Consider the following 24,412-nt stretch of genomic DNA (forward strand, 5'->3'; position numbering starts at 1 on the left):
AGTGCTGAGCTTGACATTTTACAAATCAGCCTGACTGGACCCAAGACGGTTTCGTGAGTGTGTTACCTGGCGAGGTCACACAGCCACACCATGAAAAACTCCACAATCCTCACAATACTCCTTTGGTGTCTGTGCATACCTGCAGAGTAAATTATACAGTATCAGCAGAGAGGAGAACGCATTGCAGACAAGCACAGGAAAGAGATTCGACAACAAAGACATTATTTCAGTCAAAAGACTAACTCCAACCTGACCATCTGCAAACAGACAGTAGAAGGCCAAGAAAAAGATGGATCTGCATTTTATCAGACTGCAAATCTTCTTGAAAGGCATGAAATCGCAATATACTGAAAGTCAATGCATTGCGATAGGGATATCAATCTAATATTCCTTCCTTCTCCCCATCCCAGTCTTATCAAATGTATCAAGCCAATGTTCAGAAAGTGAACAGCAAGGACAGCACAACTCGCAACAACGTGCGGTGCACATTATTTATCGATCTTTCAATAGGATAGAGATGACTAGTGTATAATGTCAATATGTGTTTGGTAGGATGTTGCAGTCAGGGAACAAGGTTTTTGGGGCTTTAGACGTTGTGGGGTAGGATTTAGCTGCCAGTGAATAGGGTACATTGAATGTGGTGTACGTGAAGATGTTGTAGAATAGTCTGTGATGGTGTTATGATTTGGTAGATCCATCCAATTAAAAATAGATGTTTAATTCTGCATTCAATTGTATTCTTTGATGTTTACATGCTGGATCATTTTTTATCTTGTATATATGAAAAGCAATTTACAAAGATGTTTATCATTCCTGATGACAGTGGTTCCATCATCCTCATGAAATGTATCATGTTCCCTTTGTGATTTGTCTGCCAAAATCATCATCACTGGTATCCACGTCCTCATCCTTAGGCATTTGTATAAGTACTGGATGCCTCAATGCACTAATGTGTAGCATGTAACATATCTGGCATGTGGTGCAAATCTTTCCTGGGTTTTTCTTAAGGGCAGACCCTAATCCAATGCAGATACAGAAAAGGTCCATTCTTCAAATGCGTCCTCTACAATTTCATGGGTTCAAACGCATCCCCGTTGGAACTATGCTCACATGCAGTGGTTGGTGCTCTCAGTAGATTAATAAACCGTGGCATCAGAGGATATCCAATGCCACCTATAGGGGATGCACAATAGGAAATACGAATTGTTTATCACTTTGATTGGTATTTTTCCATACCAATGTTTATTTGCGAGCAGTAGAGTTGCTGAATATTGATATGTGAAATGTGGATACTGTCATTGACTCTACAGAACAGCGATTCATCTAACGTGGCATGTAGACAAGTAGTGTCACTCAGCATCAGGTATTCACAAAGATATAGGAACACATTAACAGATACGGGAATGTTCTACACAATAAATGCGAATCATAGGCTTCATTTCAATCATATGATCAACTTAAAAGCAAATGATACATTTCATAATCAACTAAGAGGCTACCGCTCACATCCTCAGGAATGTTCCTGTTGTGTTATGTCTGTTCCTGTATTGGTGTAAAAATCACAAAACTGACCACATGATTTCTGAGCACAGAAACGTGCAGTGCCATAACACTGAACAGCTGCATATACCTTGAGAAATTATGGGGGTTGTCAGGGGAAGGGTGTTACCATAAATACCAGGGAGGTACGTTGTGAGATATGTCTTTATGCTGTGTGGTATAATTATTAACAGGATCGTGCCATGTTTAATAGATTGAGTCTTGTTCTGGCAATCGTGGGCATTCTCCTTTATAGAGAAAATGTTTTTTCTTTTTAGCCCAGTGCAGGGTCTCTCCACCCAGCAGCAAGGCTTTCTGTACAAGTTTACAAGACAGCAGCCTTCATGTTGACAGCTGTGAGTGCCTGAGAGGATTAGTGTGATAGGCACTGGAGTGTATAACTGCTACACCCTGTGTGCAGTGACGATTTATTATAGTGGTCAGGCGGTTCTCTCTGGCGTCATTTGCATTTGTAGTGGGTTAATGTAATTTTAAAAAAATCTGTATTTTAATTTTGCCTTCCTTCCGTTTATATTTCCTTTCATGTAGCGTTTTGAAGTCTCAATGTCCTTTAAGACTGTTTTATAAAGTTTCGCCTTTGTTACTCATTTAACTATTGGTTTTGGGTGAAAGAGACTTTTGGGTATAATCCCTCATATTTAGTGATGTTTTGTATACTTATAATATAGCACTTTTCATCACTCAGGTGTTGGAAGGCTTCATGATGGTAGTCTTCTTTGTTCATAGGGTACACATTGCCACCTTTGTCAGCTTCTTAATTATTGTATCTTGGTCTTCCCGAAGTTCTGTAAGTGCTTGTCATTGTTTAAAGGTAATGTTTGAAGGTATGTATTTCCTTTTAGATAGAGATTTCTGATGTTCCTTGTCAAGGTCCCTCATCCTGGCTGTGAAGAAGGAGTCCATTGTATTTCCAGATGGCTGGGTACGCATGAAGTATGATTGTTTGAGCAAATTAGATGGTTTTGAATGTAGAATGACAATTCCTTATTCTGTTGAAATTTCAGATAATGAAATAGCCTGATCTTCTTCCTCTTCTGATAGATTTGTCAGTAAGTGGATGGTTTTGAACTCCTTAGCAGTCAGGTTGCTGGTTTTTGGTTGGTAGATTGGTAGATTGTTGTTGGTGGTTTGTGTTGTGTACCATGTCCCATTCCGCCATAGGGCAAAATTAGAGACTTTTGTTTTTGCCGATCTGCCTCACTGATAGATTAATGAAATTACTTTTTTGGACCATGGAATGTAACCATTTGGTGTCCCTCTATATCACCACAATACACAGGGATACTCATGTGTCCCTTTCCTACCTAGAACTAAACTGGGTTGTGTTTATATAGACACTTATCTTTGATGCCTTAGCCTGTATTTACTTGGCTGCTTATGGAGCACAATCCTACCTAGAGCCATTCTGGAATGCATTTATATAGACACCCTCTTTAATACCTTATCCTGCAACTACTTACAGCATGTTACTTGATAACTTGAACATTTACATTTTATCAATGGCAAATATCATTCTGCTGCAATGGTTAGTTTACTGGCTGCATATCATTTTATTTCTGTTTAGATCGAATTTGCGAATTTATTATCATAGAATATCTAAAAAAAAAATGGTAGAACACCTGGACATTTGCTACTGCATTTCAGCATAGTGTCACGGATGCTGTAGGCATTTCTAAGTGCCGTTTCTATCCTTGTAGGAAGCGGGTGCTTTCGGCTCTCAATTCCACTTTTAAGTTGCCTGGCACCGACGTTGGGTGCCTTATTGGAGAGATAAGTCCCTCCTATACTTTTATTCTTGTATTCTTTTTTAATTACTCATCTCTGATTTCATAATATCTGTTCCCAGTACCTACCCCTCGCAGGGAAGCCTGTGTATGGTTAGTGGGGTAGCTGGTCCCCTGGTTTGTCACATTTCATTGGCCCACCTGTTTTAAAGGATCTTAATGCTCCGGCGCTGATTTCTGTGCCCACATCCCCCTCAGTTGGGCACTATTTAAAGCGCATCCTGGTGTGTCCGGCACTGTGCGCGTCTAAGGCAAGCCCACCTTTGCCAATATAGCGCCGGAACCCATTCTATTTCAACCCAGAGAGGATAAAAAGAATCACCCTTTCAAGTTATGAACTTTGCGAGCCCAACACTTCAAAAAAAGGCTGTATCTATTCTGTACTAACCCAATGCAGCTATGTCTAGGGCTCAATGCTTCATGTAGCAATTGTGGGTATTTCATTTCCCTCATCAGATCACTGCAAAACCCCCAGGCCGCCCAGACTAAAAGCGGTCTTAATGCGGCGCCTTTAAAAATTCTCTGCTCGCTTGTTAAGCCGGCTAACTACTGAAACATGCACAAGGACTGGCAGAATTCATAGAGGGCCATCAGTTAGGCATTATTTTGATCACAGAAACGTGAGTAAATGAATCATTCGGCCCCTCCTTCCCCCCTCCTCCCATGGGTATTTTTAGACTGCACCCTTAGAAAGGGGCAGAGGGTTAGGGATTAACTTTAAAAACTACTTCAAGAATAGATGTGACTTATGTCCAACTTAGAGTGCGAAGCACTCTCTGACTGCCGAGAAGTAACCAACAACCACTCCTTCAGAGGAGTACTCATATATCACCCTCCAGGCCAGAGAAGTTGATTCCTCCAATCCATAAGTACCTTCCTTGACGTCGGGGCCTGCAAAAGTGACTACACTATATTAGGTGATTTTGATTTGCACATTGATCTTCTCAAGGATAAAGACACTGCAGCTTTCTTAGAAACCATGAATGCCATAGGTCTCCACAACTCCTGCACCAGCCCACCCAGCCCCCCGACTCAGCTGGCCACACTTTAGACGCCATTTTCTCAAATATTTGACTTATTACCATTAAGGGCTTTCTTCCACTTACTCGGTCCGACCATACTGCCATCACCTTTGAACTTAACATCCCCTCTTCTATCGAAAATAGAAAAAAACGACACCAGCCCTACTAGCTACCACATCTGGAACAACACAGACTACAATGTACTGCTGCAAAAGCTTTCTTATGCACAGCCCATGCTTTCATCTGACCGAGAGCTTGCCTCACTTGGATACTCAGAGTGACTAAGCTCTGCAATCTCCAAAGCTGTCCCCCTTAAAAGATCCAAAGCAGGCAGGAAGAAACCATCCGGTCCTTGGTTTACTGAGGCTCTCCACCTAGGAGAAAAAGTGTAGAAGGCAGGAGAGGAAATGGAGGTCTGAATATGACTCCAATGAAAACAAAAAATCTAAAAACTTTCTCTTTCAAAAATACAAAGGCCTACATATTAAAGAAAAGACTGCATTTTTTACCCACCAAATTGAATCCTCCAAAAACTCAGAGAGGGAGTTATTTCAGATTATAATCAAGCAATCTAAACTTGCTGAGACTAAAGAACTAATAATATTCAATTTTTTTTGTGATAACATAGCCCACCACTTTTGTGTTCAAGTAGGTCAAATCTACAGCTTATTTACCTCATCCACACATAGGCCCTTATTACGATGTCGGGTGAACTTGAGTCCGCCCAACACAGTTTCCGTGTGGGAACTGACCAACCATAGGTCAGCAGTTCGAACCTTGTATTATGATGCGACCGCACATGGTGCAGTCTCAAACTCTTATTTGTCTATGGGAGCCTGTGCTGCTGGCAGTTTCCCACGGTGCCTGTCACGCAGTGCAGGATGGTGCCCCCTCAGCCCCCAACTGGAGGCTGTAGGGATAAGGGGGCTCTAGCTGCAGCCCTCAAAGGCACTTTCCGACAGGCTTTTCATGTCAGAAAGCCTGACATGGAAAGCCTGTCTCAAACCGACATCGTAATACCAATGGCGGAAACGCCGTCTGTAGGGATTATGTTTAGGTTTCTGGCTGGCTAACGGGCTCCTTGTTTCTGTCCAAAGCCAGCCAGAATGACCGGCTGATTTGACTTCCGCCCACCTACATTGTAATTAGGTGGTCGGAAGTCAAACCAGGGATATCTGTCAGAAAGCCTCCGACCTGCTGTTGGAGGCTTTCCGACCGACATCCTAATGATGCCCCTAATGATCTCAGTAAATGACTCTCCAATTGTACACTGCCCCAGCAATGAATCAAACATATTGAACAATCCCACTCAAGTTAGTCTTAGTGAACTTACTCCCACTCACTCCACTGAAGTGCTTAAGCACATCCAGTCTAACAAATCAGACTCTCCTTATGATCCTTGCACTCCTTTCATTCTAAAGTGGATTCCTGAACTCTAAGCTCTATGTTTGACAAACATCTTTAATGAGAAGGCCTCCATCCTTCCACTTCTCAAAAACCCAAATCTTGACCCAAAAAACCCAGCCAACTACCGCCCTATTTCAAGACTGCCTGTTCCTGCGAAGATGGTAGAAAAAATTATGAACACTCAACTGACTCAATACATTCAATCCAATCACTTATTGGATCCCACTAAATTTAGATTGAGAGCTGGGCACAGCACTAAGAATACACTGATCAAAGCCACTGATGAGTTACGGACTGCCTTGGATGAAGGAGGCACGGCAGCCCTCAGCCTTTTTGACTTATCAGCGGACTTTGATGCTGTGGATTATTCCACACTGATCTACCACCTCGAACATCTGGGTATTAATAATAGAGCTCTTGCACTTCTGGGATAATTTCTGAGGGGCAGAGAACACTCAGTAATGCTGGATAGTTTCACCTTCAAACCGTTCTCCCTTCCTTATGGGGTCCCGCAGGGATCCTCACTTAGCCCCTTACTCTTCAACATTTATATCACTGAATTACCCTCTCTCATTAGGTCCTTTCCATTCGCACCCACTTTCTTTGCAGATGACATACAAATTGTGCTGTCTGCCTCCAACAATGTTAACCACACAAGCATCCAACGTCATAACTGTAGGGGAGCTATTGGCAGCTGAATGGGCAAACACTGGCTTAAACTGAACTCAAACTAAACAGTTGTCGACCCCTACCTACTGGTCTTCAGAAATAGGAGCACTCCAATCCCCAGTCCTAAAAGCAAAAAACATGGACTCACAATCAATGACAAGCTTAATTTCAGCAAACACATCAACTCAATCATCTCTTCTTGTTTCTATACCCTTAGAATAATCAGGAAAATCCTTCCCTTCATTACCCCAAACTCGAAGAAAAGAGTAATCACTTTGTTAATCTTAGCAAACTGAAACTACTGCCTGTACCTAAACCTTCAAAAGCAATATCTGAACAAACTGCAGCCTTTACAGAATGTGGCAGCCAGACTTCTAATTGATCTTCCTAAATTTAATTTAGTCTCCCAAGCCATTAAAGGACTCCACTGATTATCAGTAGGTAACCAACTGAAATGTAATGCACTTTGCCTTATCTATAAAGCCCTTCACAACTCTGGCCTGGAGTTTCTTAAACAATCTCTAACTGGTACAAACCCAGAAGAGACCTGCAGTCGATAGGATTGGTGAAGGTTATCTGCCCCAGATATAAAAGACTGAAATGGGGTGGAAGTTGCTTGGCTTCAGGAGCCTCTAAACTCTGGAATCTCCTACCCTTCAACATCAGAGTCACTCCCTCCTTATTGGCATTCACAAAGCTCCTGAAAACTTGGCTTTTCAACAACTTTGTTCCACTTCAATCTCTGTATTTGTTACTCCGAGTCAGTACCAAAACACCTGTGGGTATATGTGCGCTTTTATAAAATTATTAACATAACATAAAATCTTTCCCTCTATCATTGCCAAATATGGCTGTATCTGAAACCACTATTCTCAATTATCTCAGCACCAATCTGCTTGTGATGCCTAGCCTGCCAGCACTTTTGTTTTGCACTGTTTTCGTTTAATAAAGTTATATGCTCAGCTCTCTTTGGGTTTCGCAATCTGTGACAACCCCTGAAATAAGGATGGCAATTAACCTGATCACGCAAATTGTCTCTGCAACACTTGGGTGCTTCCCTCTTGTTTCTTTTTCTAGATTGTTCCCCTAATTTTTAAATTGAGCTTTTTTACTTCACACTTGGTGATGGATTGACTCTATTTCGGCGTCAATCTTATCACTCACTTTAGCTCATGTATTTTTCACAACCTTGAAAAAGTCACATGTGAATGGGTTATAAGGGGGCACAACACTTGTCGGCTGCTTTGGAATGTTCTGGCACTTGTTATTCATGTTGAATACTCCAACAATGATGAACTGAAGACATTTTTCGTTGAGAATAAAACAACTTCAAAAATGTTTAATAAGTTGCTTTTTGATGTATTTACCCTGCAGAATACCCATCGACGAAGGCATTAACTAATACAAAACATAAAAGGGAGGACGCACTTATCCTTTTTTAATACATTTTCATATGGAGGCAATGAAAGGCCCAAACCTTGCGTGACAACCTACCTGCAACTAAAAGGATATTGCATATAACAGGGAGGGAGAGCCGGACCTTTGCACCACACCAACCCAGCTTTCAAACAACTATTAGTCTGCTAGTGTATCATTCAGATTTTGCTTTCGCCCACTACAGCATACAATATAATGTAGGGGGTCAGCTCACTTCAGCCACTGGATAGCTTCCCTTTGAGTGACTACATTTTGCTCTTATATAAGGAGCACCTTCGCCCACAACCCAGTTCCCTTCATTGCCAATGTTTTTGTTTTTAATTTATTACTTTGATGTTGCCTTTGTGTTTAGCATCTGATGTGATAGCAGGATGCTTTATACCAGATGTCACCACAGGCTACATTCCACATTTTCTCAGTTCCAGTCTCCTGTCATTGCTGTTGTAAATTCCATTTGGGAAAGTTCTTTGTTTATACAATAGTATCAGATAAACAAAGGACACTCCAAAAGGAGTTCCACAGCATAACAGATTGCGTCTATTTGAAACTGCTCAGTATAAGTTATCCAGAGCATCAATATTATACATTTGGATTCATAAGCAGACAGTTCTTAAGAACACACTTATTATGGACTCAATATTGCCAATGGTTCTTTGTCCAGGAAGAAAACTACCCTTTATCGTGTTTAGTTTGCAGCACTTGTAACACTTTTTTATTCCTTTTTTCCTTTCTTCTTTCTTTCTTTCCTTCCGGCTTCCCTTCCTTCTTCCCTGCTTTCTTTCTTATATTTGTTCATTCCTCTTTCCTTCTTTCTTTCCTTTTCCTTATCAATCCTATTTTCATTCCTTCTTTCCTTTTTTTTCATTCGTTCTGTCTATCTCTCCTTTTTTCTTTCTTTCTTTCATATTGTCTTTGATTCCTACTTTCTTTCTTTCCCTTTTTCTCTCATTCTTTCATTCCTTTTTTGTTTTCCTTTTTTCTTTCACTCCATTTTTATTTAATTTCTTTTAATTTCTTTCCTTGTTTCTTTCATTTTTATCATTCCTCTTTTCCTTCTTTCTTGCTTTCCTTTTTTTCTTTCAAGCTTCTTTCCTTTTTTCTTGCTCTCCTTTTTGCTTCCTTCTGCAACATTCCTTGTGTCTATTTTGCTGCATTTTGTTCACTTTTGTTCCCCACATAACCTGTTGCCTTGTACCCTCATTTGTGTCTCTCTGCCTGTTTTTCCCACCGCTGCTGCCCCTGCGGCCCCACCCCCTGCCCCACACGCTCCCGCCTCCCTGCCTCCGCTCCCGCCCACCTCCCCTTTTTATGGCGACCGCTGCGCAGCCGTGCCAAAGGCAAGCCCATCTGCGCCCGTCGGTGCCTGGACCACACCCAGCACCAGAACCCCTGGCCCCCACGAATACCACGGCGCCCGACACCGCTACGATGCCAGCACCCTCCACGCACTCAACACCGGGCGAGAATGTGCATGCTGCCTGGCCGGCGGAAGCTCTTCCATGGACCCTTCTCCTGCTGGAACTCCAGCTTCACCAGCATCCGATCCGCAAACCCACCCACCGGGAAAGAACGCTACCACCTCAGATGCATTCTTCTCAACACCCGCTCCGCCATTGAACTCTGGGACCAACTCGACTCCACCTCCCCAGACGTTGCCTTCCTGACAGAGGCCTGGCTGAACCCCTCCTCGGCACCCGACATCTCCATAGCCATTGTGGACGGCTACAAATCACCCGCAGGGACCGCACCAACAGAGTAGGAGGAGGTAATGCAATCGTCCACAGGCACACCCTTAGAGTCTCAACCAACACCGACTACACCCTCAGCACCGCCGAACACCTACACTTCCAGATCCACGCTGATCCCAACACCACCCTCAGAGGAACCCTCGTCTACAGACCCCCCAGACCACTTCCAAAGTTCAGCGACTCTATCACCGACCTCGTCAGTACACACACCCTCGCCTCCACTGACTACATCCTCTTCAGAGACCTGAACTTCCACCTCGAGAACAACAACAATACCACCTCCACCACCCTGATGGCCAACCTCACCAACCTTGGACTCAGACAACTCGTCACAACATCCACCCACTCCGCAGGCCACACGCTTAATCCCATCTTCGCCGCAAGCTCCCATGTCACCTTCAACCACACCACCGAACTCCACTGGACTGACCGTCGCTGCATCCACTTCACCTTCCGGAAATCCACCACTCACCACCGCAACCAATAGATCCCCCGCCGCTGCTGGAGCAAAGTCACTGAAGACAAGCTAAACACCGCCTTTGCCCGGAGCCCACCCATGGACCCCACTGACCCCGACACCGCTGCCCACAACTTCAGACAGTGAATCGACGACTGCGCCAACACCCTCACACCGATCAAGAAACCCTCCAACAGACACACCAGCAATAAAGCCAGCTGGTTCAACGAGGACCTCCAGGGCTTCAAGCAAACCTGCTGAAAGCTAGAGAAGAACTGGCTCCGTGAACGAACACCGGACAGCTATGCTGCCCAGAAGAATGCCACTTGCAGACACATCACCTCATCAGATCCGCCAAAAGGGCCTCCGTCAAAGACCACCTAGACAACATCGCACACAACAGCAAAGAGCTCTTCAACATCGTGAAGGAACTCTCCAACCCCAGCTCCAACACCAACGACATCCCACCCTCACAAGACCTGTGCAACTCCCTTGCCACCTTCTTCCATCACAAGATCGCAGACATCCACGACAGCTTCAACATCACGACCATCCCAACAACCACCAAGACCTCCATCTCCACGACCACCATCTGCACCGATCCCCTGCTCTTCTGGACCAACATAAATGACAACGACACCATCAAAATCATGAACACCAGCTGCTCCGGATCTCCGTCAGACCCATACCCACACCACATCTTCAACAAAGCCAGCACCACCATCGCACCCCACCTCCCGAAAGCCATCAACATCTCCTTTGAGACAATGACCTTCCAGGAGAGCTGGAAGCACGCCGAGATCAAAGCTCTACTCAAAAAACCAAAGACCTCAAGAACTTCCAGCCCATCTCCCTGCTCCCATTCCCGGCGAAGGTCATCGAGAAGACCATCAACAGACAACTGACCCACTATCTCGAGGAGAACAGCAGCCTAGACCCGTCCCAGTCCGGGTTCCGAAGCAACCACAGCACCGAAACCACCCTCATCGCTGCCACTGATGACATCAGGGCCCTGCTGGACAACAGAGAAACCGCGGCCCTCATCCTCCTGGATCTGTCTGCCGCCTTCGACACCGCCTGCCACCGCGCACTCTGCACCTGCCTCCATGACACCGGGATCCAAGAGAAGGCCCTGGACTGGACCACCTCATTCCTCTCCGGCAGAACACAGAGCGTCCGCCTCCCCCCTTCCTGTCCAACGCCACTGAGATCATCTGTGGCATACCCCAGGGCTCATCCCTTAGCCCCACACTGTTCTACATCTATAAGGCACTGCTCGCCCACATCGCCCGACTGCACAACCTCAACATCATCTCCTACGCTGACGACACCCAGCTGATCCTCTCCCTCACCAAGGACCCCCTCACCACCAAAACCAACCTCCACGAGGGGATGAAAGCCATCGCCGAGTGGATGAAGAACAGCCGACTGAAGCTAAACTTGGACAAGACAGAGGTCCCCATCCTCGCCCCCACCCCCTCAGACTGGGATGACTCCTGGTGGCTGATGGCACTAGGAACAGCTCCAACACCCACTGACCATGCACGCAACCTGGGGTTCATCCTCGACTCTAATCTCTCCATGACAAAGCAGGTCAACGCTGTCTCCTCCTCCTGTTAAAACACCCTCCGCATGCTCCGCAAGACCTACAGATGGATGCCCCCCGAAACAAGAAGAACAGTCACCCAGGCCCTCGTCAGCAGCAGGCTGGACTGCGGAAACGCCCTCTATGTGGGAATCTCTGCCAAACTCCTAAAATGACTTCAATGCATTCAAAACGCCTCTGCACACCTAATCCTAAACATCCCTCACTGCAGCCAAATCACACAGCACCTGAGAGGCCTGCACTGGTTCCCCGTCAACAAGAGAATCACCTTCAAGCTCCTCATCCATGCACAAAAGGCACTCCACAACACTGGACCAGCATACCTCAACAGACGACTCAGCTTCTACATCCCCAACCGCCAGCTCCGCTCCGCCTACCTCGCCCTCCCCACCGTCCCCCGCATCGGAAGAGCGACCTCCGGCAGATCCTTCTCTCACCTCGCCGCTAGGACCTGGAACACCCTCCTCATCCCCCTACAGCAGACCCAGGACCTACTGACCTTCAGAAGACTCCTCAAGACCTGGCTGTTCGAGCAGTAGCTACACCCCCCCAGCGCCTTGAGACCCTCACGGGCGAGTAGTGCGATTTACAAATGTCCTGATTGGTTGCTTGATTGATTCTTTCTTTCTTGCCTTCTATTTGTCTGTCACTCTTTCAATCCTTGTTTCCTTTTATCTTTCATCCTATTTTTCCTTCATTCTTTTTCCTGCTATCCCTCTTTCCTTCTTTCTTGCTTTCAAACCTCATTTTGTTCCTTCTTTCTTCCTTTACTTTTTTCTTCAGTGCTTCCCTTCTTTCCTTCCTTCTTTCTAGCCTTCTTTCCTTCCTTCTTTCTCTCTCTATTTTTCTTTCATTTTCAATCTTTTTCTTTCGTTCTCTCTTCCTTTCTCTATTTCTTTCTCTCTTGCTTTCTTTCTTCTTTCCTTTCTTGCTTTCTGTTGCTTTATCTTTCTTCCCTTCTGGACTTCTTTCTTGCTTTCTTTCTTTCTTGCCTTCTTTCCTTCCTTGTTTTCTACTTTCTTTCCTTCTTTCATCTTTTTTCTGTTCTCCTCCTTTTCAACTTCCTATCTTTGTTTCCCTGTTTCTTTGTTGCTCCAAGGCAAGAGGCTGGCAGTTAGTGGCATAACAATTGGCTTTTTCAGGTCTGTGTTAGTCAAGACATTTTGCATAAATTATGTGTATGGCATAACTACTTCTAGGGATCTTCAGCCATTTCTCTGTGGTTGTGCTATTCACATTTTTCTCCAACCCACTCGATCATGCATCAAGGGCCAATGCATCACTGCAATTCAGCCATTGGCTAACTTAACTATGAGTTCCAGCATGCTGCCCTTTCATAAGGACCATATTAACACACACCAAGTAGTTTTCTTTGCTGCCAGGGAGTACTGTGGTCATGTTTTAGTTTTTGAGATCAAAAACATTTTTGTCTTTGGCCAATTTTTTATTAGAGTGACAAACACCCATCAGCATCTCACACAATAAAGTTAAACAAAAGCCATGACAAAATAAAAAAAATAGTTTCTGAAAGGCAAGCGAACAACGCCAAACCTATTGGCTTTCCCAATGTTTGCTTGCACTGGCACTAAAACCACAATAAATACAATGTGACCAATGCATTTCATGAAAGCACATGGGGTAATTCTGATGTATTTGAAATTGTAATTAGCAGTGTTACTGGGTTAATGAGAATATTTTCCCTTCATACTTAGAATAACCAGGCCCGTGTTGACAGAGGAATTCGGTAGGCAAGATGCATTTGTTTCTACTCTTATTACTCAGCAGTCTTTTTCGTACCTGCTTGTTTTTATTACTGTCCCATTTCCAGCAGTCCAGGAAAACTTGGTTTTATCAACAATGCTAATTTTTTCTCAGTCTTACAACCAAAAAAGTCACTAAGCAGAAATAATTTTCAATTCTTGACTAACTTGGAGGATTCACAGTCAACCAATTTAGAAGTTGCTCAATTTCATTGGAAATATGATAACATTTTACACATTATGTGAAATGTTAATACATATTGCTAAAAATAGTCACTGTTTTGTTGTAGCTGCCACATCCCAGGACTTTCCATTAAGCAAGCTAAGAAAAATGTAGACATAGAAAATAAGATATATACGCCTGAATAAATGCTGACATGTATCATTGCAAAAATAATGTATAGCAGCTCATCAAAGGACATGCATTAAGTCTTGGTGAATGTCACGGAGACAGGCAATTGCTATTATTGATGAAACAAATATTTAAAAAGAGATTACCTCTGCATAACATGGTTTCCCAAAAAAATCGCATCTGAGAAGGGTACTCTTGTTGAGATAAAATCCATTGTTCCTTGTGAATTCCTTAATGCTGAAGTTTTGATTTAATTGCAGGAAATCTGCAATGTCTTGAGCAATTTTTGAGCTGCCTTCAATCGAGGAGATGTGAAGAACCGCAGACACAATACCCCAGAGGAAAAATACAACGCTGAGGTTGGCCACTGCTTGGGTTTGGAACCTGCAAGAAAAATAGACCAGTAAGAAACACCAGGAGTGGACTCTGGCTTAGGTTATTTTTAGACTGACTGCCAAGAAATAACTTAAGCTGCCGTTTATCAAAAAGAGAGAGAGGGCGAGATAGCTAGTCCATATCCCCAGGTTTAATATGTTAATAATCAAAGAGAACTAGCCAATTGTGAAAAATTTACCGGACTTAGAACTGTTTGACAAAATGTAAACCATTAGGATTTTTCATGAAGCCCTCACCCACCAACCTAGTTGGTGGCATGCTTCATCATAGGGCCAACGCATTGACACCGAGTGTGTCCACGGTGTGCTTCTAAGCCTGGTTACACCAGAGCAGGTATGTAGCTGAGTGTGCAGTGTGGTGACATGAATAGTGAGAATTAAAAAAGCTATACAGTGGTCTCAGTACCCGAGGGGTAATATATCTTTAATAACTGGGCCTCTGTTAGCATTTAAAAAGGCGAGTGGATGTAATAGGAGTGTATATTAAGACCTCCTACATCCAGGTCTGGTTGACATGTTTCAGCCAGGCCTTTATGATTAAAACTGGCTTTCCTCAGGACCATTAAATAGGTTAAGGTGCAATCTATACTTAAGTGAGTGTGTTGATTGTAAAAATGTGATGCACTCGCTAAGGTGCTCTATGTGTGGGAGGGGGATTCCCTCTCCAAGCATAACTGGACATACAACATGTATTGACAAACAAATTTACAGAGGAGAGTCTTAGCATGGTTGCTTAGGATCACAATGAGACATATTTGCTGATTTTTAAAGTGCAGTGAAGACGGTAGAAATGCGGCAAAGGTGTAACCATACTGGTGGTGCGGTTATGGTGAGTATTAGCGGGATATGCATAAATATTTGTGGTGCTCTAAGAAACATAAGCTCGCACACAAATAATTGGTGGATACGTTAAGGGAAAATGTCCTCACGCTGGCGTTTTGCCGCAAATGCCCCAGGGAGGAGTCCCGCAGAGTTGTTGACCCTAAAAAATTTAATGAGAGGAGGGGGCCATAGACCGTTAGCGACCTGCAAAAGAAGATGGATTGCCCGGGCTGTTGCTGATGGTCGTGGTACTCACGATACTGGCGGTCAAGACCCTCGGTAAACCTGTTGGTCCATCACAGACCTCCCAAGAATGGTTTTTGGTCTTCGTTGGTCTTAAGTAATGCCCATTTCCATTTGAAACACCTGTAGCTGGGTGGAGTCACTGTTGGGGAACATAGAAGAGATACTGCCCTTGCTGCATCAGGCCTGTGCGTGAATAAGCTTTTTTGTGGGGGCACATGCGTGGTAGCAGCGGGCGTTCTCTAGGAGACGGTGCATACGAGTGGACAGCGCCTGTGCATTGGTGGCAGGCATTGTCTAGGACACATGCAAAACGCATTTTTTGGCTATCCACACATGTACCCACCCGGCCCAATGCCCTTCTTCCCAGGAAACCGAAGGCCTCCTTTTTTAGGACAGGGACGAAGAGCACGCGGCAGAATAACGAGCCAACAAGTACACTGGGTGAAAGACGAAAATCCAGTGAGTGCGAACACCCGCAACAAATCACGAGAACAACCAGGAACGAGCAAACAGTGACCACAGAACCACCCACAACTTTGGTATTCAACCTATCTAGTACCCCACTGACAGAAAATGAAACATCAGTCCTTAACAAAGGTCTATCCTTCGTCCCCACTACTAAACTGGACAAATTTAAACTCCACGTTGAATTGGGCAAATTTTTTAGGAAACTAAAACTTAAGGCCTTCCTAGAAAGGACCACACCTAACAATTAGATCTCTCACAGCAACTCCAATGAGACAGGCTTGAGACCAAAATCTACCTTTATACCACCTCCCACCAGCGTGCCAGCTGAGATCACCACCTTTGAGCAAGCAGTTTACATGGATATAGAGAAAATGAATTCCACTGGATCTTTCAACAACCTCTCCAGACAACACCGGAATACCATTAAACATCTACAGGACAACCCCACGTTGATCGTCAAACCAGCTGACAAAGGCAGAAGGATTGTCCTCATGGACAAAACGGATTATGACAAAGAGTGCCACAGACTACTCAGTGATACCCGCAACTACAAGCCCTTGAAAAGGGACCCCACACTTGACCTACAAACAACCATACACGCCTTGGTCAAGAGAGCCAGCGATTTAGAGAAAATCTCTAATCAGGAAGCAGAATATCTGTGCACCAAGAATGCCAGAGTACCATACTTCTATACAGTCCCTAAAGTACACAAAGGGCATAACCCCACCTCCGGGCAGGCCCATAGTGTCAGGGATTCATTCACTTCTAGAACCGCTGTCCCGGTACTGTGATCACTTTCTAAACCCCCTGGTCCAACAAACCCCAACTTATATCAAAGACACAAAGCACCTCCTCAATACCATCAAGGATGAGAGCGTTGATCAAACAACCCAGCTCTTGGTAGAACTCAATATAGAAAGCCTCTATACCAGCCTCCCACAAGATGGCACCCTCCAGGTCCTGCATGATGTCCTCTTGCAAACCCCCTGGACATACCACACACCCAGGAAGTTTATCCTAGATTGCGCAGCTCTGGCACTCAAGGAGAATTACTTTGAATACGAAGGTCCTTTCTATTTACAAACTAACGGCACATCAATGGGCAGCATTTTTGCACCAAGTGTGGCCGGTCTCTACGTCCACCATTTTGAACAGGAAAACATAATGTCATCCACCAATCCATACTCTGTCAACATAAAAAAAAATGGCTTAGATACATAGATGACATCTTTGTGATTTGGGAAGGAACCCAGGACACATTGGCCGCATTCCTAACCTGGCTAAATGGCCTTGACCCATACCTAAGGTTCACCAGCACTTCAAGCGCGACTGCACTTGCATTCCTGGATCTCAACATTACTGCCAAAAAAGGTACCCTAAGCACCATCACCTACTACAAACCCACTGCGAGGAACTTCCTATTAAGGTTTGACATCTTCCACCCCAGACCCCTGAGAGAAAATCTCCCCTTCGGCCAGTTCCTGCGCATACGCAGGAACTGCAGCCAACTGGCAGACTACAAGAAACAGTCTGCCGCCCTATCGTCTAAACTTCAAGAACTAGACTACCCCAACAAAATCATTGCCAAAACCAGCAAGAGGGCACGCAACCAAAACAGGGAGGCACTGTTGGAAACAGTGACCAGAGACCCTGAACCACCACCAATGACATGTGTGACTACTTATAACACAGCTTCCAACCAAGTCTCCAACATTATCCGCAAACATTGGCAGATCATCAACTCGGGGTCCAGAGAATGGGAGACACCACGCTTTGCATACAAATGGGCAAATAACTTAATAGACCAACTGGTATCCACACATCCAAGAGCCAGCCCCAAACCCTTACCTAACACTGTTCTCAACACCTGGTGGCTCCCTAAAATCACTGGTCACTACCCTAGCAACAATTGTAATGTGAGCCATCTCACCCGTCATACCAAAACACTGGACCTAGAACCCGGTATTACATTGACACAACGACAACACACCAACTGCAACTTCAGTAACATGGTGTACCTGATCACATGCCCTTGCGGCCTCCGCTACGTGGGCATGACAATACGAAAAGTGAGGACCAGAGTGCTCGAGCACAGGAGCACCATTAGGTGCAAAAAGAACATCAGCAGACTAACAGACCATTTTTTGAAAAATCACCACACTCCCAATGATATGTCCTGGACGGTCATTGAACAGTTTGACGCAAAACAGCGAGACTACGAAAAGATCCTCCTAAGCAAGGAACAAAGATGGATCTACCGTCTATCCACACAAAATCATGGCCTCATTGACTCCATTCCGTGGAACTCCCTGAAGTCATAAGGAACTTGCTCACAATCCTGTTGAAACTAATACCCTGGGCACGTTACCCTTTCCCTAAGTGTCACCCCCAGCCTCGGGGTGTACCACACCCAGCTATAGTGTTCCTATGTGTACATATATGTATTTACTTTTTATACCTTTTCTACCTTTCACATCCTTTAATATCCAAAATGTGTACACATTTATTACCCCTGACCTACTGAGCTTAACAAGCAATTTTGAAGACTCGCACAGGCCCACTTTCAGAAACTCCGGTCAGCCAGCCGGCGCCATCTCCTAGACAACGCCTGCCACCAACGCACAGGCGCTGTTCACTCGTATGCACCATTTCCTAGAGAACGCCTGCCGCTACCACACATGCGCCCGCACAGAAATGCTCATTCCCGCACAGGCGCATCACGTGCATGATGCAGCAAGGGCAGTATCTCTTCTATGTCCCCCAGCAGGGACTCCAGCCAGCTACAGGTGTTTCGAATGGAAACGGGCAATACTTAAGACCAACGGAGACCACAAACCATTCTTCGGAGGTCGGTGATGAAGCAACAGGTTTACCGACGGTCTTGACCACCAGTATTGTGAGCAACATGACCATCAGCAACAGCCCGGGTAAGCCATCTTCTTTTGCAGGTCGCTAACGGTCTATGGCCCCCTCCTCTCATTAAATTTGTTAGGGTCAACACCTCTGCCGGACTCCTCCCTGGGGCATTTGCGGCAAAACGCCAGCGTGAGGACATTTTCCCTTAATGTGTCCACCAATTATTTGTGTGCGAGCTTACGTTTCTTAGTGCACAACAAATAGTTATACATATCCCGCTAATACTCACCTTAACCGCACCACCAATACGGTTACACCTTTGCCGCATTTCTATCGTCTCCACTGCCCTTTATAAATCAGCAAATATGTCTCATTGTGATCCTAAGCAACCATGCTAATTCTCTCCTCTGAATGTTCATTTGTCAATACATGTATGTCCAGTTATGCTTGGAGAGGGAATCCCCCTCCCACACATATAGCACCTTAGCAAGTGCTTCACACTTTTACAATCAACACACTCACTTAAATATAGATTGCACCTTCACTTATTTAATGGTCCTGAGGAAAGCCAGTTTTAATCATAAAGGCCTGGCTGAAACTTGTCAACCACATCTGGATGTAGGATGTCTTAATATACACTACTATTACATCCTCTCACCTTTTTAAACGTGAACAGAGGCCCAGTTATTAAAGACAAATTATCCCTCGGGTACTGGGACCACTGTATAGCTTTTTTAATTCTCACTATTCACGTCACCACACTGCACACTCAGCTGCATACCTGCTCCGCTGTAACCAGGCATAGAAGCACACCTGGGACACACTCGGTGTCCCTGGGTGGGCCCGATGATGAATCATGCCCCCAACTAGGTTGGTGGATGAGGGCTTCATGAAAAAACCTATTGGTTTACATTTCGTCATACAGTTCTGAGTCCTGTAAACTTTTCACAATAAATAACTAAACCCTACTAACTTTAAAGATTCAGTGTGACCACATGCTACAAAGAAAAAATATTAGACACTGAACTGCCATTCGAATCATGCATTTCATTGATAGTTATCTGTAATTGTGTTTGTGCAGCACTCAAAACCCCTCTTTACTTCAACACAAAGCAATGAGATTATTTTTTTGTGCCAATTTAAAACACAGAACTTTCATCAGAGAAATAGGGAGAATGTTCAGTACGTACTCATATAGTCAAGTAACTAAGAAGGGAAATTATCACCAATGTGGTAACAATATTTCTGCAAAACATGAAAGACATGAAGTTGGCCTGCTCTTTGTATGAGCAGGAAACACCTTTCTCCATTCCTATAGGTCCTAATTCTTTAACTGCTCTAAGGTTAACTCTGGTTTCCAAATTACTATGTAAAGCAATAAATGAACAAATACATAAAAAAATAAACATATAAATACATGTCAGTAAAGTTTAGTGAATGTGTTTAATTTTATCTATAGGTTCCGGAAGAGAAACTCAAACAAAACATAAGTGTATCTTTTTTTAGTCTTATGGTAGAGTGTGAGGGTTGTTTTCAAGTGAACAAGATGAGTACCTGTTTCAGGGTTGAGGATACACTTAATTTCATAAGAACTATGGTGATGATAGCCTTGATGTAATGAAGAGCACAAGTTAGTTATTACAACGTTTTATCTACTGCATGTTCGCCACCCAGCCTTTGTGCAGTAAGCAGGTATTAGAAAACTGGAATGTTAGGAACTCTATGGGTGGAATGTTCTAATAGTCTTAGAGTCCTCCCTAGTGGGCTATACTGCCCATTAAAGTTCTGCTCCCTTGTTAACCCCTGCGGTGCTCATGACATAATGGTTCTGTCATGAGCACCAGTGCTTCTTTGCCCCTAAGTATATATATAAAAAAATCCCTGGTGTCTTGTGGGCTTTCTACCACCCCTCGGGAGACAGATCAGGGGCTACTGCCCCCATCTGCGTCCTGGGGGGCAGAAAGAGTGTTGCATTTTTTTGGGGGGTGGGGCATTGGCATGCCCATTCTGGGCAGCCTCCACCCCAAACTCTGGAAAAATAAAAATCCCTGGTGCCTAGTGCGCTTTCTGCCCCCCCGGGGGCAGATTAGGGGCTATAACCCAGCTGTCTCCCGGGGGCATAAATACTGTAGCATTTCTTTTGGGTGGGGGCATTGGTATGCCCATTCCGGGCAGCCCCCAACCCTATGTATATATACAAAAAATCCCTGGAGCCTAATGGGCTTTCAGTCCCCCCCGGGGGCAGATCAGGGGCCACTGTCACCTTCTGCATCCTGGGGGGGGGCAGAAAGTCTTATGTCTTATTTGGGGGATAGGGTGGGGGCTTTGGCATACCCATTCTAGGCAGCCCCCACCCCTGGCCTATAAAAAACAATCCCTGGCGTCTAGGGTGCTCTCTGCCTCTGGGGGGGCAGATTGGGGGCTACTGTCCTCATCTGTCCCCGAGAAAGGCTGTCTGGAAAAATGTAATGGGGAGCAAAGGTTCTTGCCCAAGGGGCCGCTCCCCCCTCCCTGGTGGCTAGTGAGGATGGCCCTCCTGGGGTGATTCCCAATCAGATATCCACTAGAGAAGGGTACCATTGGAAAGTGGAAATTCTTCCCTTTGCAACGATACCTCTCACAAGTGTTTCGTTACTCGGGGGGCTGAGATAGCCCTATAAGCACCAAAACATTAAAACTGAAACTAAGTTTCAGTTTCATTTTCAATGTAATAACAACAGCGTGCCATGCGCACTATCGTCATTACATTGAAAATCAGGAAAGGACCTTGAGAGGTTGGGTAAGCTCTTCCCCACCTCCCGAGGCCCCCCAAAAACGGAAATCCGTCTGCTGTTTGCAGCAGAGGGATTTAGTGCCCCTGTCCTCATGACAAAATGGTTCCGTCATGAGCATAGGAGCACCGGTGCTCACGATGGAACCATTCCGTCATGAGCACCGAAGGGGTTAAAAAAATATTGTCAGCAGCCTGGATCTGCTGCTCGTACTTTGTGAGTCTGATGTTTGTCATGTACTGGGTGTTTGTTTTGATGAGCACTATTTCTACAGAGTGAGGGAATATAACAGCTAAGAGATGTCCCATCACTATGGACCAGATTCACATAATTTATCTGAGACAAAATCCTAACTTTACGACTTTCGGTATTAACAAAATGCATTTAGTAGTACTAAAGTTAGGATTCCTAACTTTACTACTACTAAACTGAGACAAAATCCTAACTTTACGACTTTCGGTATTCACAAGAAAATGTATGGTTTTCCTCAAATGAACCTATTTTGACCTGGAACTTTTCTGAAATTGGGGTTTTAATCTGTTCATTTGTGTCTCCCACAACTTGTATCTTGTCTCCAGAGAGGGGTAAGTCTGGGACTTCCGCCGTTCTAATAGTAGAATTGGTAGTTCCTGTGTCGATCAAAAATGACATTTTATGGCCATTAATGTCTCCTTCAATAAACGGTCTACTTTGGTCTATCTCTAGGACTACACCAAGTATGCAATCTTCCTGGCCTGTTTCTGCATTAGCACCTGCATCAGCTAAATTGGTATATTCTGCATCTGCATTTGATTTCCTCCTTGCATTTGACCATTTCCTCTAATTCTAACTAGATTCAGTCTACACTCCCTCTTCCGATGCCTAATCTTAGTACAGAAAGGACAAGGGGTCATTTTCTTCAGAGTTACAACATCTACAAAAGAATTCGGATCAATCGGAACACCTCTTCCTCTACCAAGAGAAACACCAAATCCTACTTGAACACCTTGAGTTTACAAACCAACACCTTGCATTCCACCTTGGTTTCCTGTAAACGACTGATCCTGAAAACCTTTCTGAACAAACCTCGTCTGGGCTAACATGAATTTCTCCTTAAGCTCTTTCTGTTTTATCTCTTGTTCATCACTGCAAAACCTTGCATACCTTATGATCTGATTCAACAATTGTGTCTGCCTGTGCGAACATCTCTCATTGGTTCTGCATGCAGCCATTCTACAGCAATTTCACATTCAGCCCACTGGTCACTTGGCACTACAATATCAAAGAATTTATTAAAATCATCAATCAATCAATCAATCAGGTCATTTGTAGAGCGCACTACTCACCCGTAGGGTCTCAAGGCGCTGGGTTGGGGGGGGGGGGGGGGTGCCGTTACTGCTCGAACAGCCAGGTCTTGAGCTTCTTCCTGAAGGAGAGGTGGTCTTGGGTCAGGCGTAGGTCGGTCGGGAGTGAGTTCCAGGTCTTGGCGGCCAGGTAGGAGAAGGACCTTCCTCCTGTTGTCGCTCTTCGGATGCGGGGGACGGCGGCGAGGGCGTGGCTGGTTGATCTGAGGAGGCGCTTGGGAGTGTAGAAGTTGATCCGGTTGTTGAGGTAGCTCGGGCCTTGGTTGTGTATGGCTTTGTGCGCGTGGGTGAGGAGACGGAAGGTGATTCTCTTGTTGACCGGGAGCCAATGCAGGTCTCTCAGGTGTCCGGAGATGTGGCTGCGTCGGGGGATGTCGAGGATGAGTCTGGCCGAGGCGTTCTGGATCCGCTGGAGTCTCTTCTGGAGCTTGGCGGTGGTTCCGGCGTAAAGGGCGTTGCCGTAGTCCAGTCGGCTGGTGACGAGGGCCTGTGTGACCGTTTTTCTCGTCTCGGTGGGGATCCACCGGAAGATCTTGCGTAGCATGCGCAGGATGTTGAAGCAAGACGAGGAGACGGCGTTTACTTGTCTGGTCATGGAGAGGGAGGAGTCCAGGATGAAGCCCAGGTTGCGTGCGTGGTCCGTCGGTTTGGGTGCGGTGCCCAGGGCGGGGGGCCACCAGGAGTCGTCCCAGGCGGAGGGCGAGGAGCCCAGGATGAGGACCTCCGGTTTGTCCGTGTTCAGTTTCAGGCGGCTGGTCGTCATCCATTCGGCTACCTCTCTCATCCCTTCGTGCAGGTTGGCTCTGGCGGTGGCGGGGTCGTTGGTCAGGGAGAGGATCAGCTGGGTGTCGTCGGCGTAGGAGATTATGTTGAGGTTGTGTTGGCGTGCGATGGCCGCGAGGGGGCTCATGTAGACGTTGAAGAGGGTGGGATCAGGGAGGACCCTTGAGGGACGCCGCAGATGACTTTGGTGGCCTCTGACTTGTACGGTGGTAGGCGGACTCTCTGTGTTCTTCCGTCGAGGAAGGAGGTGATCCATTCCAGTGCCTTGTCCTGGATTCCGATGTTGCCAAGGCACTGTACCAGGGTGCGGTGGCAGACAGTGTCGAAGGCCGCGGAGAGGTCCAGGAGGATGAGGGCCGCTGTTTCTCCGTTGTCCATCAGAGTTCGTATGTCATCGGTGGCGGCGATGAGGGCGGTCTCGGTGCTGTGGTTCGCTCGGAAGCCAGACTGTGAGGAGTCGAGGGATCCATTCGTCTCGAGGAAGGCGGCCAACTGTTTGTTGACGGTCTTCTCGATGACTTTGGCCGGGAACGGGAGGAGCGAGATGGGACTGTAGTTCTTGAGGTCGGTGGGGTCTGCTGTGGGTTTCTTGAGAAGAGCGCTGAGTTCGGCGTGCTTCCAGCTCTCAGGGAAGGTGGCGGTGTCGAAGGAAGTGTTGATGATGTCCCGCAGGTGGGGTGCGATGACAGCTTCGGCCTTGTTGAAGACGTGGTGAGGGCAGGGGTCAGTCGGAGATCCGGAATGGATGGAGTTCATTGTTTGGATGGTGTCTTCGGTGCTGATCGGAGTCCAGGTGCGGAGGGTGGTGGTGGGTGGCGTTGTTGTGGTTGTGGCTTGCGTTGGTTGGTTGCTGAAGCTGTTGTGTATGTCCGCGATCTTGTTGTGGAAGTAGGAGGCGAGGGAGTTGCAGAGGTCTTGCGACGGGG

At 45.6% G+C, this 24,412-nt stretch overlaps 1 protein-coding gene across 1 annotated transcript in view; it reads right to left on the reverse strand.

The window, feature by feature from the left end:
• Positions 1-24,412, reverse strand: part of ASIC5 (acid sensing ion channel subunit family member 5) — a 733,553-nt gene that overhangs the window by 497,427 nt on the left and 211,714 nt on the right. The window contains exon 3 of the mRNA XM_078677664.1: positions 13,949-14,186. Within this exon, the coding sequence (XP_078533790.1) occupies positions 13,949-14,186 (238 nt within the window). The remainder of the gene's footprint in view (positions 1-13,948; positions 14,187-24,412) is intronic.

The sequence above is a fragment of the Lissotriton helveticus genome, chromosome 2_1 (genome assembly GCF_964261635.1).
Source record: "Lissotriton helveticus chromosome 2_1, aLisHel1.1, whole genome shotgun sequence".
Classification (NCBI taxonomy): Eukaryota; Metazoa; Chordata; class Amphibia; order Caudata; family Salamandridae; genus Lissotriton; species Lissotriton helveticus.